Genomic DNA, 19390 nt, shown 5'->3' with positions numbered 1-19390 from the left:
GCAACTGCTCACCCACTGAAACCCATTTCATGAAGCTCTCTACACACTGTTCTTGAGCTAATCTGAAGGTCACATGAGGTTTGGAGGTCTGGACTCGATTCCCTACAGTTTGATAAATGAAACTGACATACATAAAAACCTCACACAAGCTGTAACTTGTGTATACAAAGGGGCAGGATTACTTGAGCTGGATCTAAATAGTACTAAATCTATTTAGGAAAAGTTAAAGAGACAAATAAGAACAAATATAAACAGCATTAGAAATGTTTTTTTTCAAACTATGAATATTATCAAACTGAATTAAACCCTACAATTATACATTGCTTAAAATTGACTTGTATATGGTTATTACACCTAGCATCCCCATAGCAACCATCTGGGACACCACTGCAACCACCTAGAAACTTCTTAGCAACCACCTGGGACACCATAGAAAATCTTGAAGACCATATCAACTACCTAGCAACATCACAGTAACCACCTTGGACACCATAGCAACCACCTGGGACACCACAGCAATTCCATAGCAACCACCTGGGAAACCATAGCAACCACCTAGGATGCCATAGCAACCACCTAGCAACCACTTGAGAGACTAAGCAACCACCTAGCAACCCCCTAGCAACCACCTGGGTTTTGGAAAAAACTATGTAGTATAAGGACATTTTACATTGTATGCTGTAGCTAATTCAATAGAGCTTGTAGTGCTGTCTGAACTGGTTTAGGGGTGCTGGGACATGAATGCTTCAGAACAGTAGCAGCAGCAGCAGCAGCTCGGAGTTTAACAGATTCTCTGTACAGAAGTCCTGCGCTGTGCTGCTGTTGTAAGTGGTGTAATAGGTTGGTAGTTCTCCCACATTTTGATAATACCTCCTGGGATACCATAGCAACCACCTACAAACCTCATAGCAACTACCTGGTACACTATAGCAACCACCTAGCACCAACTTTATAATACCTTATCAATCATCTGAGCATAGCAGCCACCTATCAAACACTTTACAACACCTTAGCTAGATAGTATAGCAAACCAAATGGGAAGAACTGTTTGCACTACAAGCAGCAAAGAAATGCAAGCTTATATTATTTTCTACTTGCCACGTTTCAAACACTGTTGTAGTTTCTTCAGAAAATGTAAATATAGTTTTATTATTTACCCATAATAAATACTGAAATTGCTCCGTTTTTAAATAATAAATTATCTAATTGCAGCTTTAATTAAATAATTATCAATTATATTCATTAAATAATTAATAATTATTAATAATGTTGATCAGTCACAATTACCTTTGTTCTCCTAGGAGTAGGCTGAATGTGCACAAATCCATATCACAGTATTTCAAATTTACTTTAATAAATCACTAATAAATCTTTGCTGGTTACCAGTGGCTTATTTGCCTACAAGTACACAGATTTAACTAAAGTACATTCAAAATACCTTTATTGCACAAAACTAAAGAATAAACGAGTAAACCTGTTATTACAGCACAGTACTGAAGTATGAACGCTGCACTTCAGGAAGAAATCAATAAAGAGTTTTAGGAACAGAGAAACCTTTCGTTTCTCAACATCACTGTAGCATGGTGTGTGTGTGAGAGAAAGAGTGAGAGATAGAGAGACAGACATACAGACAGACAGACAGAGACACATATTAGCAGAGAGCTAGTTGTTAGCCACAACCATGTGTGTGTGTTTCACAGACCCACTGGTTGAGAGCTTGCCTTAGCAAGTAAAGCAAGTAAACTCCTTGGGGAGTGAGCATGTGTGTGCTAGCCTACTGTCGCTAGCAACACATTAGTTCTAGGCGTTTCGCCTATCTGTGAGGAGTCTTTTGTTCTGAGCTTTTTCGTTGTGAATGAACAGTCATACCGCCCAACAGTAATATCCATTTTTTCCTTCTTCTTTAAAGTTGTCCTTTTGGAGATACATAAATTATTGCCATTGTCATTTAAAAACCTTGCAACACTGATTTGTCCTATAAAATAGATTTTAAACAGTCTTCCTTCAATCAATGACTGCTTTATGTTTTCTCATTGTTCTCCTTGTGTTATAGGACCTGAATCCATTTAGAGTGACAAATATGCAAAAATGCAGAAAATAAGCAGTAAGCTTTTCACTCTTTCATACTGTATCATGACTTCACATCATCTAAACAGGAGTGCCTTAACGTGAGTAAGATACAAGACTAACAGTAGAAATAACTGCAGTAACTCATTTGTACAGCACTGTATCTACCCTATTTGATATTAGATCGGTCCAGAAACAAACAAAATCCCCTTGGTTAAAGAACCATTGACTCTAACAGGCTGTGTACATGCAGAGACAATACTGCCACAAACCTGTAGGTTGCCTCTGCTCCCAAAAGATGTCTGCTCTTCATCATCTGACATCTGCAAAAAGAGGAACAAAGAAAACTTTTACATTTGTTACAGCCAACACACACCTCTGGATTATGCCATATTTGATCAACCCACAAAAATTTGTACCTTTTGTAAACTTCTGTCTTTAACTGCACTGCATGGATGAGAGGCTATTGCTATACTTGCAAACAGTTTAAAAGTTACTTAAAGTCCATTTAAATATACTGAATCATCCAGCATGGATTTTTAAAGTTACAGAGTTTGTATTTTTTTAAGTTGGACTAGATAGACAATGAAAAACAAGCTAGCAGTAGTGTACATTTACTTTTCCACAGTGAGCTTAATGTTTTATATGGTGGCTCAAGTCTAAATACAGGCACCTTAAAATTTTTAGTTTGTATGTTGCAGGTTAGGAGTAACTGTCTCTGTCAAGCCAAAACCTTAGTTGTTAAACAAAAACAGCATTTTTACGCACTTAATATACACACAACTTTGTGTATGCAAGCATGTGTGATGTTGTGTATTTAGTGGTAGGGGAAACATTGAGTTATCATCTCCCAACTCCGAAATGAGCATCCAGACTTGAGCCAAATTATGGCATATTACAAAGCAATAACAGATTCCATCTATTACAATGGCCATCAAGCTAAACAAACATATTCCTTATAATGCCACATGTCGCTTTTTGTTCATCAATAATGATTAGATTGTGGCTCATGTATCTAGCTCATTAAGCTTGCAAAATGCTAATGTTTATTATAACAAACAAAAACACAAAAAGAACTACAAATTACATGTTATTCAGTGACTACTGCTTTAATTGTCTTGCAAAGGCTGGCAAAACCATACAGTCAGATTATCCTATACTTAGGTACATGTTTCACCGCATATTTCCCAATCGGATTTGTCAAGCCCTTTTCATGTACTAACTTGTTTGTTCATATTGGCGCACTGGTGCATAGATTATGTGATTAAAAACCGAAAACAGGAAGCAGTAAAAAGGAAATTAACAAACCGAGCCACGTCTCTGTGAGTGGCGTGTATAGCGCTCATTGTCCTCCTATAAAGCCAGATAAAAAGAAAAGTACATGGAATAAAAGGTAGGGAGAATATGGAAAAAAATGAATCAGATACATAGCATGACTGCAATACGGTAATTCACTCGTGTTAGTATCATGATCACAGCACAGACAGACAAACCCCAAACATTTTAATTATGCTGATCTTATAAAAAAACTGAATCAACATGTTTCTGCAACACCAGGTGTGCTGGTCATCTGGTTTCTGAAAAAACATGCAGATTCAGTACAACAGAGAAAAATATGAACAAGACATCAAAACTACAGATGAGCACATTTAATCGACTACATACAATAGTCCTATAAATAACCATATCCCTCTTTTAACTTTAACATTTGAATATAGAAATAGTTTTTTGCAGCTCAGAAAATTAGAATGATGAGGAAAAGGGTGAGAGCATAAAAACACACCAATATCAGGAGGCCAATTGGCCAATTGTGACAGTATAGAACCATTCCTGAAACAGAAGCCACATTACATGCAGCATTCATAATTAAAAACTTTGGTCCTGGCATTGTTCAGCTGCTCAATAGAGGACCTTCAGGGCTGCAGGAATGCGAATTTGGATGGATCCATAGAAAATGACACAGAATTAAACAATGTCCAAGTGTGGACAGTGCTTCTAATGAATGCATATGCTAAGTTGCACCCATTGTTCACTCAGATATGCAAATGCAGGTGTATAAAACCAAGCACCTAGGCATGCAGACTGCTTCTACAAACATTTGTGAAAGAATGGGTCGCTTTCAGAAGCTCAGTGAATTCCAGCATTGTACCATTATAGGAAGCCACCTGTTGTTGGTTGCTTGGGTGTTGCTAGGTGATTGTTAAGGTGTTGCTTCACTAATAGAGTTGTGTCCACACACTTTTGGCCGAAATGTGGGGTGCAAAAACATTTGCCCAAAAGATTGGTTGGTCCAAAACCTCATCCAATATATTAGAGATAGTAGAGCTATAATAAAGCTAATAGAGCTATGTCCACAAATGTTTGTCCAAAATGTGGGGGGGGGCAAAACGTGCCCAAAAGCTCATCCAATACATTTAGCTAATAGAGACTGACAGTGCAAGAAAGAGAAGGGGTGCCATGCACATTCTTTTAGCTGGTGTGTGGGAGAGCTCCCAATTGTGACATTAGTGTGACATTGTCATTTATTCCTATTATGGTTCAAAAACGTAAATCATAAAACTATGCTATAGTAGTAAAATATATTACTACAAAACTTTTTTGGTTCAAAAATCGTAAATCATAATACCACGCTTTATTACAGTCACTGCGTCTTCACGTCCAGCACTGAATAGTAGTGTATTGAATTTCAGCCTGTTCGTTGGTTTTCAATCTCAAGTGTATCGGAGTCGAAACTGCTAGAAATCCATATGTGAAATGTTTTTCAAACCAGAGAAGGAGCATTTCTTTATGTTAACCCCACATCACGTCTCTGAATGGACAGACTTAACCCCACAAAAAGTAGGTTTTGTATATTATGTGCATTTGCAAGAAATCTAAGTAGGTGGAGCTGCATGGTTTGTGTGTCATGACCCAAGGAATAAAATGAAAAAAGTAAAAATCTTGCTTACAAGATCTTAGGCAAAGTGTGTTTGCATGTGTTATACACCCTTAGGTGTACATCCTTAGGTGTTATACTAGGGTTATATTAGAGTTTTTCCTAACAGCTTTTAACTTATTTTGAAGCAGTCACCAAATCTGTTGTAAAGCAAATAATAACAAATGCACACATGTATAAGTCTCAATGCATTTTTGTTAGAGCTCAACCACACACTTATTTTAAATAGACATAACTAATCAAAACAGACCCAGAATTCAGTTTCAGATTCATGCTTTGAAATATAATCTCAACTCAAGCTCAAAATACCATCCACTGCTCTATGTCCCCCCATTTGTTGTCCAAGTTATCCAATCCGTAGTATTTCTGAGAATGCACAAGACACAGGCAAGAGAATCAGGAAAAATAGAAAATCAACTAGACAAAGGATAAGTTGCAATAAAAAAACTGAAGCATGGCAGAGTAATGGCTGAAAAACATAAATGTAACATTAACCCTCTGAAGTCACATTTATCCCTGGAGGAAAAGTGTGCTGTGCAGACTTGCACTCCAATCCACCTCGATGTGTTAATCTGTGATGCATTTCTGTTAACTCAATTTTACACACAGTTACCATAATCTTGCTGTAATCTTAAATCTGAATCATTCTCTATTGACCTCTGTTATGAACAAGGCATTTTCATCACTGATCACATTTTTCCCCATTCTGTTGATGTGATCACTTGAAGCTTAAAGCTTCTCGCCCATATCTGCATGACGTTCCACTGCTGCTATACAAAGAGGAATATTTATAATTTGAACTTGAGACGTTACTGAAATATCATATTTGTACCGCTTGGAAGTGAAAATTTCAACCTGTCAATGCAGAATGTACATTTAATGTGAAACAAATAAACTCATTACAAATTAATGTTGTGTAATTATGTAAATAAATACACAGTATAGCAAAAAATCCTCTACACTGCAAAGAGTTAATAGAAGTTGGAGGATATTATTGTATGATATTACTGATAATATAGAATTATTTAACATCTATTTGACAGCAAACTGCATACCTGTATAAAAACAATAAAATATGTGCTACAAAATCAAACCAAGCCTTCCTACCTTCTGGACCTGATAAATCTGCAGGAGGGATGGACAGCAGAAAGGTTGGAAGAGCAGGGGGCAGACAGGTGAGAAAATAAAAAGAGCAAGAAAAGAAAATAAGAAAGAACAAGATAGAATTTGACACTGGTAACCTAGACAAAATGTTTGTGTTATACAAACCAAAACTAGCCCTGACCACGTAATGGTTTCATGTTTAGAACTAACGCTTCAATAGTCTTCTGTTTACCAAACTTATTTAACCTGCAGATACAGCAATGATTTAATTGTTTACATTCTATTTTTGAATATTCAATAAGGCAAGATCATTTCACTTCAATAATAATAATAATTAAAAAAACAGTTATAACTATTATTACTTATTATATAATTATTATTATTACTTATTATTACTTATTATATAATTACTTATTTTATATTCTTCATGATCATGGCTTTTAAACCACTCAAAAACTGACAGAACATGCCCTAACTCTGCAGTATTGACATTTTATTGATTGCATTGACATTTTTATGGCGATTTGTATGCAGCAAGAGGACAGGACATGAAGCTTGATCACCTGCTCACATTTTCTAGGAAGACTGATAAAAAAAAGTGGAAACAGCATGCATGTGTGTGAACGCCAGGTTTTATATAAATGAAAATTGTTGCACATATACACACGTTTCCCTGAAATCCAAGTTTTACAAATGAGGCCCGAGTGATGTGCAACTGAAGTACATTTTCATAATGTTAACAAAGAAAAGGAAAAAAAATAATAATCACAAAGCTAAAGAGAAGCACAAAGTGGGAATTTAGTAGAAAAAAATTATTTGTCATGCATGTTTTCACATCTAATATATTTGTTATCAGACACGTCATTCAGTTGAATTATTTGACCTTTCATTTGATTTAATTTTAAACAGTACAAAGATTTGCCTGTTTATTCAAAAAAGAAAAGAAACTAGGGGGTTTTAGTGGGGTTTCTTAAAGATAAATAAAACTGTTTACTTTGCTGTGTATTCTCAAAGGACCTTGTTAGGTTCAATTGTAATGGTCTCTTAGGAAATCCATTCACGTTATAATTCAATATTACATTATTGCAATTGCCCACAGTGTATATATCAGATGGTTATCTCACTGCCAAACTTTCCAAAAAAAACAATATGCCTTCCTGTCTGCAGGGTCACTGCTAGATATTTTGGGCCCAAAGAAAAGATATTACACCTGGCCCCACAACAAAATGCATTTATAGGGCCCCTGTCAGTCAATGACCCATATAATGATCCTAACCTTCCCCCCACCATACGGCACCCCTGCCTGTTGGCTACTCCACTACTCCTTATTTCTGCACTTGTGCCATGACCATGAAAGTAGAGACCTGAGACTTACATCAACAACAACAGTTTCTCCATTAGGTTGAATGGAAGTTCTGTTAAGATCATCCAAATCCATCCCACCTGTTCTACAGACAGAACATGAAATATGACCGAGCATGAACAGTTTTTTTTTTTTTTTGGGTGAACTGCACGTTACTCCAAATCTGACCGTATTGCGCTCTGTGGGTCCTGCAAAATGGCTGTATAGTATAGTATATTAAGCTGACCTCACCTCTTTCTGCTGTCTCTCCAGCTCCCTCATACGGATTTCGCGAGCTTCTGCTCTAGCTGCTCTTTTAGCTGCCAGTCGAGTCTCAGCCTGAAAGACAAATGAGACATTATTTAAACAACATGGTATATTATTTTTCATCTCCTTCATTTTTTTTTTTAAATAATGATGCCACAAAACAGCAGATAACAGCAGACTGGAAAAAGCTGACTGTGTCTTTAAACCGCTCTGTAATACTTCAAAATTTGAAAGAAAAAAAAAAAGAAGAAAAAAAAAACAACACAATCTAAGACTGACTATCTTTCTTTTCCAGAGAATGACGAACAGTGAACATTTAAGGAAATCATGTGAGACTGAACTTTTAGCATGAATACTTCACAACACTCAAAGTTTAATGCATGTGTTTGCATATGAATGTTTGTGTTCTTTGTTATAACAACCAACATTGCTTAAATACTCTGAAGACTTGATTACAGGGAATGTAATTCTGAGCAAATCACATCACAGCTGTAGAAAATGGCAACATGACTAAGCATGTACTGTACTTTTCTTTCAAATTAAAACTGATGTTTGTATGACACCCCTGCTGTAATGTAATGTTTTTCATGTATTCTGTTATTACCCATCCCTGTGTGGCATGCAACTTTACTAACATTAGCTGCTGATAATGTTTTGACCTAAAATGCTTCTAAATGATATTTGGAAGATCTTCTCTTATCCCAGAACTGTGTTGCCAACATGAAAACATTGCCACACCCCCAGAAACTTTAAAAGAGACGTAAAAACAATGTAAATATTTTCTATGGAGAAAAAAGTAACAATTTCTTTGTTGTTATTTGCTTATTACTTTGCAAAATAGCATTTGTGAAATGAAAGGATCACAGAAAAGACCAAGGTCTGCCGTTCGGGATCCTTTTAAGCTTAAAAACAAACAAGTAAAGTGCTTGATCTGTCAGCAACAGTTGATGTTTTGTAATAACCCAACAATTATATGGAGACACTTCCATTCAAACCATCCTAAACTGTCCAGCGCCAAGCCAACACCTTGACTGATGTTGGAAGACAGCACACATATGGTATGATGAGATTTTACTTGTGTATTGTCAGTACAAAAATGACATCATTTTAATTACCATTTAGCCTGCTTGTGTGACGTATACTCGGTTTCATGCATGGATCTTTTTTTGCATACCTTAATGTTATTCTTATGGTTTTCAGACAGGAAGGCGGAAAAAGAGCTAGATGAGGCCTGTCAACTTAAAAAAAAGTCATAAGCATTTTCTGTTATGGAACAGGCGGGTTTCAGAGATGTTGTTCAAGAGCTTAACACAAATTATGTACTTCCATGCAGAAATGCCCTAAAGGCAGTGGTGGGATCCAGATATTAGGTGTCTGTCAGTGTCTTAAACACGGTTGCCTACGGTAGAATAGAATTTTTTCAATGTTTCATTGTTTGAGCAATGTGACTCCCTTAAAAAATGTGCATCATTAAATAGTCAGCCAGTCTTCAAGTTCTTGTCCAAGCCACTCATTCCAGCAGGAAAGATAATTTCTGCATCTAAAATAATTTCAATAGTTCAGATGCTACATCTCAACAGCTTTATAGTTATGCCACTTAACCTTCAGAATAATTTGAGGGTATGCTGTGGGGTGGAATCTGTAGCAGGTTTTTCACTGAATTTTGAAAATGCACAAAAAGAAAACCTAAATGAACCTAAAAGAAACATAAAACACCTAAATACTGCAAAGTGAAATAGTGAAAGACAACTGAGCAACTGAGGCAACAGAGTCAGCACAACCAAGGGAAAAAAAAGGTCTTGGACAGACAACAACCTCTGCCTTCATACTCTAGAGCCCGAGGAGATCACTCAGAGCACCATCAAAGAGTGTTTGGTGCGGTTGGGCATATATTAGCCCACCCTCATTCTCTCAGGCTTTGTCCCGATTGGCCGGAGTGGTCACGTGAGCAAGCAGAGTAGTCTGGGAAATATACATATACAACCACTGATGGTAAACCTGCATATCTCGATGTTAAGACACCCTAAATCACCACTAGTTAATTCTTTCACATCGATAGCCCTAGAGAAAACATGACATATTACACTTTTTTTGGACATAAAATTTCATAATTGTGCAATACATTTGTGAAGTATTTGAATGGAAACTCACTCTGTGAGGGTCCTTGCAATAGCAACCTCACTGGACCCTAGATTCAAGGTTCTAGGTTTTGAATGTACTGAAAATGCAATTTGACATATGAGTGCTGTGCTATTATTCATTCAAAATCTCAGACCAAAGCTCTTATTCTCAGTCATCAACATCAGCAGATACAGCAGTTCTGGTCAGCCAGGAGAATAAAGACAACATGTGCGATTTATTTGACAGCAGAATGGGAAAACAATCAGTGTAAGTCAGTGTTCCTGCTGATGCCATTGTTAAGGTTTAAAAATATCCTTCATCTTAATATCTGCCCAAAGTAGAAAAAATCCCTCTGGATTACTGGCCTGGAAACTCTGCCATCTTTTCTCATTTGTTCCAGATAACAAAAACATATATTCTGTTCCAGCAACCTTAAAGACCAAAGCAGGAAAAAAATTGAGCAATAGGAGAAACCGTCTCAGTCCAAGCACAGTGGAAAAGAATTTGTAATAAAAACAACAGCTTATTTGCAATGTTTATTACATAAAATATTGCCTAGCCTAATTGCACAAGCACTCTCCCATAGAGTAGAGTAGCTCCATTCAAAACCACCAGGCAGCAACACTCACTACACAGATAAATAAAAGTATTAGAACAGAACTACAAAATCAGATGGAACATTTAGTATTATGGATTATGGATAGTCAGTCAATCAACAATGTCAAAATCAACAACTGTTACAAATATTTCAATGATATAAATCATTGTAAATGCATACAGTTAATTAAACTCCCTTTAACTGCTTTTCCAGTTTTGAGAAATAAAACAATGCACTTATCAACTGACAGATAAAGTCAATGCCCAAGTAGGCTTGCAGCACTGTCTGAACTGGATTAGGGGTGCTGGGACATGAATGTCTACTACCTCCTTTGGGTATTCCCTGCAGATAATACATTTCTGCTCTTCATCTGATCCGGACCATTTCCATAGAACGAACCACTTTTTACAGACTAGTGCTAACTCCACTTCATGCTCTGTGTTACTCGCCTCCAGTGTGTGTTTGTGTGTGAGTGAGAGAGAGAGCCAGAGAGAGAGCGGGTGGGGGCAAGAACAGATAAGGTGCTGTACAAGATTTAGACTTGAGGAATCGAATATCAATATAAATTATATAGCCTCACTCCATATCCAGCTCTGTTTATATCCCAATATTTTTTTATATTTTAATATGTCGATATATTGCCCAGCCCTACGTTATACCATCCAACCCTACAGATAAACCCTACAGATACAGGAACTATCGACAGCATGCCTAATGCCAGTCGTGGGCTGAAGGGGTATAAAGCCCCCCCAACATTGAGTTGGGAGTGAAGTAGTGGAACTGTGTTCTCTGGAATGATGCTGCTTTAGCCAATGCTTCTGGGATAAGTTGGAGATGAGGTGGGGTGGTGATCATCCAACATTGTGAACTGACTAATGCGGTCATCACTAAATTAAATCTTATCCTTACTGGTGATCATCACAATGATTCAAAAATCTAGTAGAAAGCCTTCCCTGGCCAGTAGAAGACAGTTACTCTAACAAAGGCCTTTATTAAAACTCTTGATTTCAGAAACAATAATGAATGAGCAAGTGTCCCAATACTTTTGTCCATATGGTGTGTCTCACACTATGTATATATTGTACTTTTGGCACTATACACACCCTGCACTTGGACTTATTTTTTACTATATCTTCAACTAAAGTCACTGCTGTAATCATCCTTCAGCCAATCATATTACAGAATCGGTATAATACTGATTTTAAAAAATTGACAAACACAAAAAAAAAATTCAATAATAAAGACCTGCTGACTGAGTGAAATTGATAGTTCATGTTTTAAATAGCTGCCCTGTTGCAAGGAAGGAACTGACAGATGTTCATTGAATTCTATTTGTAAACTGAGTTTTAGTTTACAAAGCTCTTTAGAAATACTTGCAGAAATGACTCATTTCTCACAACTCAGTAGAGCACAAGCAAAAAAGATAAGACAGATAAGACTAATGTTGCCACTTCTGTTGTTTTTAAAAGCCGTGAGCTACGTTTCTGGTTTAGTGAAAATAACTGTTAGCATTGTTTAATAGTGTCCATTAGGGCCACAATTTTAAAGTACCACTATGTGAGAATTGGTATTTTTGGCATCCCCCTCTCATGGTATATGTATTTTACTAGAATTGTACTAGAGAGATACAGAAGTGGAAGTGCAAGTAAAAATGTTTTTGTGTATGTGGACTAAAGAGTAATATTAACAAACAGTGTTCAAAGGTGCCAAAGAATGCATTTACGCTTTTAACCTAGCCTCCACTCACTTACCTGGGTTTGGTTCTCAAGTCTGACCAGAAGAGGGCATTGGAGACAAAGAAATGGAACATTTTTCCAGCTTTAATTAGGTCTTTTGCTAGTGCGCTGGGCGTGTGTAAATTATTGGGTTGTAAAGATGTGAAGTCAAAACAAATATAGAACAGCGTTGGGGTTTTGAAATTAGCTTTTTAGTTTTCCAGCTCTGTTTTGAATAGATAATATAAGTTGCAGTCATTTTCACTGAAGAACACCACACAAAACCCACTATACCTGCAGAGTAAATCTGCCCCATAAATAGCATGAGATTTATCACATAAACAAAATTTACATTTTACTGGGTTGCCGTCATGTGAGCGTTGAGTAACGCATTTGGATCACAAATAGGTCCTTTTAAGGTAAAGCAACTCGCTAAATGGGGGAAGCGGAAATAAGTGATTCAACAAAAGCAACAAGAGAAAGCGAGCATGAGAGAAAGAACTAGCAAGAAGGGGAGGGAGAACTTCCTTCCTGTCAGTGACCGCAGCAAACTGTTGCAAGAGACGCAACACTTGTGTCAATATTGCCTTTGGTGAAACAAATCTATCCATTTTAGCAGCTAGTGTGTTTACACACAGTATTTTTTTTTTAAAAAACACCCCTTTCTCACAAGTCAACACAGTTCCCTGGGGTCTTAATAATATTTATTTTGGTCAGGTTTTTGGCCCAGGTTTTTGTTGTACTCATATGACTGCCAGCATAATTCTAATGAGCCTCTTTTGACATATGAAGGGAAGCCAAATCTAAACTGCTTGAATCCTATGTTTTCTGACCCATGAAATCTACAACACAATGCAGTAAAAATAAATTAATTAATTAATAAAATTGCTAAAAACTCAGAATACCCAAACATATCTGCACAACCACTGAAAAAAGGCATTCATATGTTAATTTTGAACAAACAGCAGAAAAAAGTCCCCTAGTTCTTTTGGTATTAGTACTTTTGGGAAGTGTCATAGCTTGAACTGAATACCTTTGCCATATTGATTTATTAATTGTAAACCAAAAAATGGTGATAGGCAAAAACGAATGAAGCACAATGCAAACTTGCACCAGACATTTGCATGGCACTGCATATTTATAGATAACTATGTCTTGGAAGTATGAAGGTAATTCATTATGTAGGTTTGGGCATTGGAATCCAGTAACAATACGGCACTTGTTCACTATATGATTGGAATCTACTGGACTGAATCGCAATGCAGATTAAGGTCCAATTTACATGCCTGCGCTGCCAATTGAAATATTTGCCATCTGCTGCTCCAAAACAGATGCTACAGGCAACAGAATCACTCCTGCATGTCACCCTGACTAGCTTTCTGAATTTGAAATTACTCTTTACTTGTAGCAAGATAGCCATAGACAATCAGAACATATGATAATATAACTAAAATAAGTAAGGGGTTTATCTGCTACCCAGGGCAAATGTTTAAATGTTATTTCACAGCCTAGGCAGATAAGGCAGGTGTTGCTGGCTTCTTCTTTCCAGAATGCTTCAGGACAAGAAAGAGACTTTTCTTATAAAGAATAATGATCATTTCCAGCACATACACACATCTTTAGCATACTTAACTGAACAAAATATGTACATTGGCAACTATATTTTACCATAGCAAGAAATGAGGCAACTGAGTCACTTATCTCCAGCCACAGATCATACCCTTCCTTTACTACTCAAAGGAAACCATTCAATGTACCAAAGTAATTGCACACACTTTCATATGTAAAATAAACACACATAGAAGATGTCTTAAAGGGCTAAAATGTAAGGTGTGTCCTTATCCATTTTTTTTTAAAACACCAATCCAATCCAGAATGCCAATAACAATTAAAATAACTAGTTTATGATAGCCAAAAATAAATAAATAAATAAATAAGTTAATAAATAAGTTGAATAAATTTGTCTTTATTACAACAATTCAGTAATCATAAGTAATCTGGACTCAACCACAATGCTGCAATGCTGTAATCATGTATTATCTATTTCTCAACAAAATAGTGTAAATTAAACCAGTTGTGCTGTTTTAGTGCATTATAGTGAAGCTGTAAGCTGATGTCTGGGCATGCTACCAGCGTGTTGCCATTCACCCCAGACGACATTAATTTGGGTGTTGTTTACCTATATTCTAAATTTAGTTGAACTGCTTAATGTAAGTGCTGAAGGCTGTAAGAGCAAGTTTAGATTTTCACTGCTGGTGTGTGTGCTTCTGTGCTAGCTGGATGCAACAGTGATTATGCAGGGCTAAATTATTAGGCTGAATTATTTCTCAGCTTTAAGCTGTGGCCTATTGCTTCCTAGTGCTTCTCCATAACGCCTTTTAAGGCACAAAGAGAAGAACATTTCTTTGGGAGATTTACATTCCAAAGGTAGAGTACTCGCTGTTCTTGTATTACAAAATGCCACATACCTTTATGCCAAATCAAGTTTTTGTTTTCCCATGCTTCCAAGCTGAACCAGTGTATGTGAATCAGTTAACCCAGATATAATGCAGATGAAACAGAATAAGCTTTTTGTTTCCTTCACACATATGCACACATGGTGATAACTATGACAAAATTGCATACTTCATACATTCTGTAAATTCCAACAACAGATTACTACAGAACACAGACCACACACAAAACACTAAAATTGGACAAAGAAACACATGTAGGGCTGCAACAAACAATTTTTTTTTCTATCGACCTTTGACAACAAACTGCATGTAATCATACAATGCAGTAAGAATAAAAATGTAAACAACAGCTTATATAGCTAATAAAGTGAAAACTGTTGGACTACTACACTGCACATTTTATACTATTTCTATCTGTATGTCTATATGTATTCCCTACACAGGACGTGTATTTAAATAATTAGATATGGTACATGTCCTTGCAAGCACATAAACACAGTGTTAACACCTCTCACTTTTTTTTATTTTTATTTTTTATTTTTACCATTATACCGCTCAACCAACGCTATCCAACGCTGTAGCTGAATGGATATTGGCAGGTTTATCAAAGTGTACTTTTAGCTAGGTCTCAAGCATAAAGACAAAATATATTTTTTTTTCATAATGGATACATTATTACTGAGAAACATTTAAAACACATTTTAAAGACTACCGATCTATTTTGTCGAAAGAAATTTGCAAGGAACAAAAGTGATATCAACTTGAAGACATTCTGCACCTTTTTTGTCAAGGGTGTCTATAGATTATATGCAAAAAAAGGCAAGTCTGGGCAACTCAAGTTAGTTTAAGCAACTGAGCACATAACGTTACCTATACAGATTTCTTGGCTATTTAACTAGCTAGATGACAAACAAGTGGTTAAATGTTAGTTAGCAAACTGTGAGACATATATGGCAGCTAAATAGCCAAAACTAAAAAGTATATATGAATGCATCGTAATGTAAACAACATTCTAAATCACTTTTAGAATGACCTACTGTAACCTGTCTTGCTGAGTAGCTAACTTTAACATTACTTTTTATTGTGAAGTGTTATAGCGAACTAACATCAGCCCAGTTCTCAGCCCAGAGCTAATGTTAGCTACCTAACTATGGAGGTTTCTGTTTCTTCGCAGCAAAAAATATTTTGGTCACTACTATTTAGGCTACGTTCACCAAGCCTCTGTAGAATTAACCTAAGGAACTGTGGGATTCTAATATTTCAGCATGAAAAATTCTAAAAAGCATACATTTATATATTATTACAAAACTAACACACACAGACCCCTTGAGAGAGAAAAAAAAAGAAAACATGCCAACAGTCCAGCAACTCAGCCTCACTTTATCTCCCCCCACCCCCCATCCCCAACAAAATAATTAAACTGTGGCCTGGCCTCACAACTGGCAGTGCTAACAGCTGATCTTTAAGGGCCTTCTATTTTTAAAGTTCTTGTTACAGAATCACCTCAGAGCTTATGCGGGCCAACATGCCAGCCTGTCAGAGAATACTCAGTGTGAGACACTACATTCCAAACACTTAAAAGCACAAATGTTATTCAATCCCAATTAAATAAGCAAATTCGGTTTATTAGCAGTTTTTAAAACTTTCAGCTGTTTGCAATAAACCAATCAACCAAGAACAAATAGCTCGACACAACTAATAACAAGTGTTTTCCCCAAATTTAACACAAAAAGACACTTTTAACAATTACTGCAGTTTCAAAATTATTCAACCCTTTCATAACAAGCATTTTTACCATTTTTCTGTTATGACCTGCTGCAAACGTAGTGCGTAGCCACACACCACGTCCCATTTTGTTTTATTGCTCCACAGAACAGAATCTGAAAACATTGGTGGCTTGTTTTAATGCTTTTGAGCATACTGGGGCAGATTTGCCTTGTGCTTTTGGGTCAGTAGCCGTGTATAGGTACATTTAGTAATAGCTTCCTCTTTCTGCCACATCCACGTAGTGTAGCCAGTGTTTCTTTAACTTTGAACTTGTGAACTACGAACGATATTTTTTGCAACATTCAGTGCCTTTGCTATGTTTTTGTATTCTTTGTGCATGACAATGATCTCTCTCTCTGGACTGTGTTGACTTGGCCTGAACTGCCGTATTTCTAACATGCAACCAAATTTGATGTGTTATCTTGAGCCCATCTGATTCAACTAATGAAGCCCCTGAATAGATTTGAAATTATTTGCCAATAGGTGCACTTATGGGGGAATTTGCATTAAACATTTTTTGGCTTGTCCTGGCTACTGCTTTAGATAAAGACTTTATCTGTAAACCAACATCATGTTGAGTGTAGCAGTGGCTAGTCTCCTGATTTATAACGTCTCTGGTGTTATGCACTACAACACCTCACCTTTTTGCCACTAAAAGTTCCCACTACACACGTCCCGTTACAAATCCTGCAGTTCATAGTTTTTTTTTTAGTGGGAACCTTCAACCTTCACTTAAATTTTTTTTTTGTTGCTGCATTTATATTACAGCAAAAGCAAAACACACTGTAACGCGCTGTAACACACTCTGCCTGGAATCTGACTGACTGCCTTTCAGCAAAAGTCGAGTTAAGAAAATCTTTTTAATTCGCTCTCCTTGCTTGTTTTGTGGCCACTCCCACAATACTCTAAATTCACTCTTTATTTCTCCCCACGGAAATGAATCTGGACAACTTGTTTATGGAGAACAATTATATTCTAATACATCATTAGGATGTGATCCTCTGGTGTTTAACATCTTGCTTTTGCACTCAAGATAAGAATAGTCCATTTTAAGATCTTCAAAAAAAAAAGTCAGTAATAGTCTTGCGACTTCATCTACTGCCTCACCCAGTTAAAGACGTACATTTTTAAAATAATAAGTATATGAGTTCTTTCTATTTAGGTTAACCCCGTTCTCATGAGTACACAGTATCATTAGGATAACTTTGTAACTTCCTGCTTTAACTTCCTGCAAAAACTCAACATAACCAGACATTCAGAAAGTAGATCTGTTATGCAGGAAAATGACAACTATGAGCTAGCACAGCCTGCATGGCATGCCTGAAAAGAAAGATAAACAGCAAAAAATAAATAGTAGTCTTCAGACAAGTGAATTGGAAGTCATTACGTTATTATTTTTTCTGCCCATTGCTTGTTAGCTACAGCACAAACGTATGGTCACCACATGGCGCCGACCACCTGTCACTTGACACCTGTGAGTGTTTGTCAGAGCAGTGCTGAACACTGGTTAAAGATCCTCACAGGTTGGCACTAATATTCATTTTACAGATTTACAGATTACATCACTACCCTGATTTAGCACAATTGTACCAATGTTCTTTAGGACAAATGGCTGAGAACCAAGTTTTAAAAAGGACCAGGTATATAGTTCATGGTAATATATGAAGGCTAAATGTCAGGATAGGAGCCACGTGGAAAGAGACTCGAATTTGCCTGGGGAACTGCTGTGACATCAAATAATTATTTTAGGGTACTGGGTTTTAGTTACATGTTTACTTTTAGGCTTCTAAATTGGCGTGCAACACCAGTATTAGAAGCAGATATAATGCAAATTGAATATACCTCTCTTGCAATTATATTCAGCGCATCCTCCTCAGCGGTCAGCCCATTTCTGTTAGGAGTTCTTTTTCGTCCTGGCCCCTGAGATCCCATCGGATTGGCGGTGCTGTTGGTTTAAAGGTGATCAAGGATATCCTTCATACAATAACCAAGTCCGTTTCTGCGTGATATTTATGAATTAACTCGGCAAATTAGAAACATAACGACTTCAGAGTTTCCCAAGTGCTGCACCGCTGTAGAATTTACACGACAGCATACATCCGTCTTTGCTTCACTTCCTGAGTTGTCTTTCAAAAACGCGAAAGACGAAAAACAGTCGAGTAAACCAATTCACACAGTTCCTGCAAACACTACCCTTCAGTTTTTAGAAGGCAAGAAATCTGCTAATAATTTACATGCTGATTTTCTTGCGTGATTATTGTTTTCTTTAAACCGTAATAACTCCCGTCACACAATTTCTAATTTAATTTTCGCTCTCTTAAAGTTTGCGTCGTTTAAAAGCTCAACAATATCCGCTATGGCCTCTAAATCGCGTTGGTAAGACAAGCTGTGTCTGTTAGGGGTGGGCTTTCCTGCTCTCTCCACGCCCTCTTCACTATTTTTGCCTGATGCCAGTCTGATGCTAAAAACAGAAACCTTATCGAACACTCCTTAAAGTCATATGCCCGTTGCAATAAACAATACAGGCATTTTAAATATTTGTAGTAAATATGAACCACTGGATATAAAATCAAATGATAAAAAACAAATGAACTTCCTGTTCATTTTAACCTATTGTGTGTGGTAAAGTTGTTTAATATTAGACCAAGTCTAGACAAACTTTCAGTTTTTGATTTCTCATTAAATAAACATCCAAAATTATCCAACGAAATATGATAACTAATTACAAATGAAATATATTACAGGAAGGAAATGTATTATTTTAACACATTCTATGTTATTCTGTGTAAAAGTCCTATAGCATGGACACAGTAATAAATAAATGAAAAATATAACCTTTTTACACATTGAAGCTTGTAAATAAAGAGTTTGATATGATCACTTCAACCATACAACCCCACCCCCAAAAGTCCAGCCATCCAGGTTATATATGTAAGGCTTGACCCAGTGTCTGGGCAGATTGACTCCTGCGGGTCAAAGAAGGTGGTGTCACTGTGTTCAGACGATTTAGGTCATGAA

The 19390-nt window shown here is 36.7% G+C and overlaps 1 protein-coding gene across 8 annotated transcripts in view; it reads right to left on the bottom strand.

The window, feature by feature from the left end:
• The window catches only part of lrrfip1a (leucine rich repeat (in FLII) interacting protein 1a), a 49669-nt gene extending 30930 nt beyond the window's left edge, over positions 1–18739 (bottom strand). The window contains exons 1-6 of one of the 8 annotated variants that reach the window (XM_072686436.1): positions 18215–18739; positions 7701–7787; positions 6110–6127; positions 5312–5368; positions 3376–3420; positions 2340–2390 (exon numbers count right to left, since the gene is read on the bottom strand). In XM_072686436.1, the coding sequence (XP_072542537.1) occupies positions 2340–2390; positions 3376–3420; positions 5312–5368; positions 6110–6127; positions 7701–7787; positions 18215–18304 (348 nt within the window). In that variant the 5' untranslated portion in view covers positions 18305–18739. Of the gene's footprint in view, positions 1–2339; positions 2391–3375; positions 5934–6109; positions 6128–7700; positions 7788–18214 lie in introns of those variants that run through there. The other 7 variants (XM_072686429.1, XM_072686428.1, XM_072686432.1 and 4 more) reach the window with 7 other exon arrangements.
• Positions 18740–19390: the final 651 nt, after the last annotated feature.

The sequence above is a fragment of the Salminus brasiliensis genome, chromosome 8, assembly GCF_030463535.1.
Source record: "Salminus brasiliensis chromosome 8, fSalBra1.hap2, whole genome shotgun sequence".
Lineage (NCBI taxonomy): Eukaryota > Metazoa > Chordata > Actinopteri > Characiformes > Bryconidae > Salminus > Salminus brasiliensis.
The sequence above is the reverse complement of the archived record's forward strand: the minus strand, read 5'-3'. Positions and strand labels throughout refer to the sequence as shown.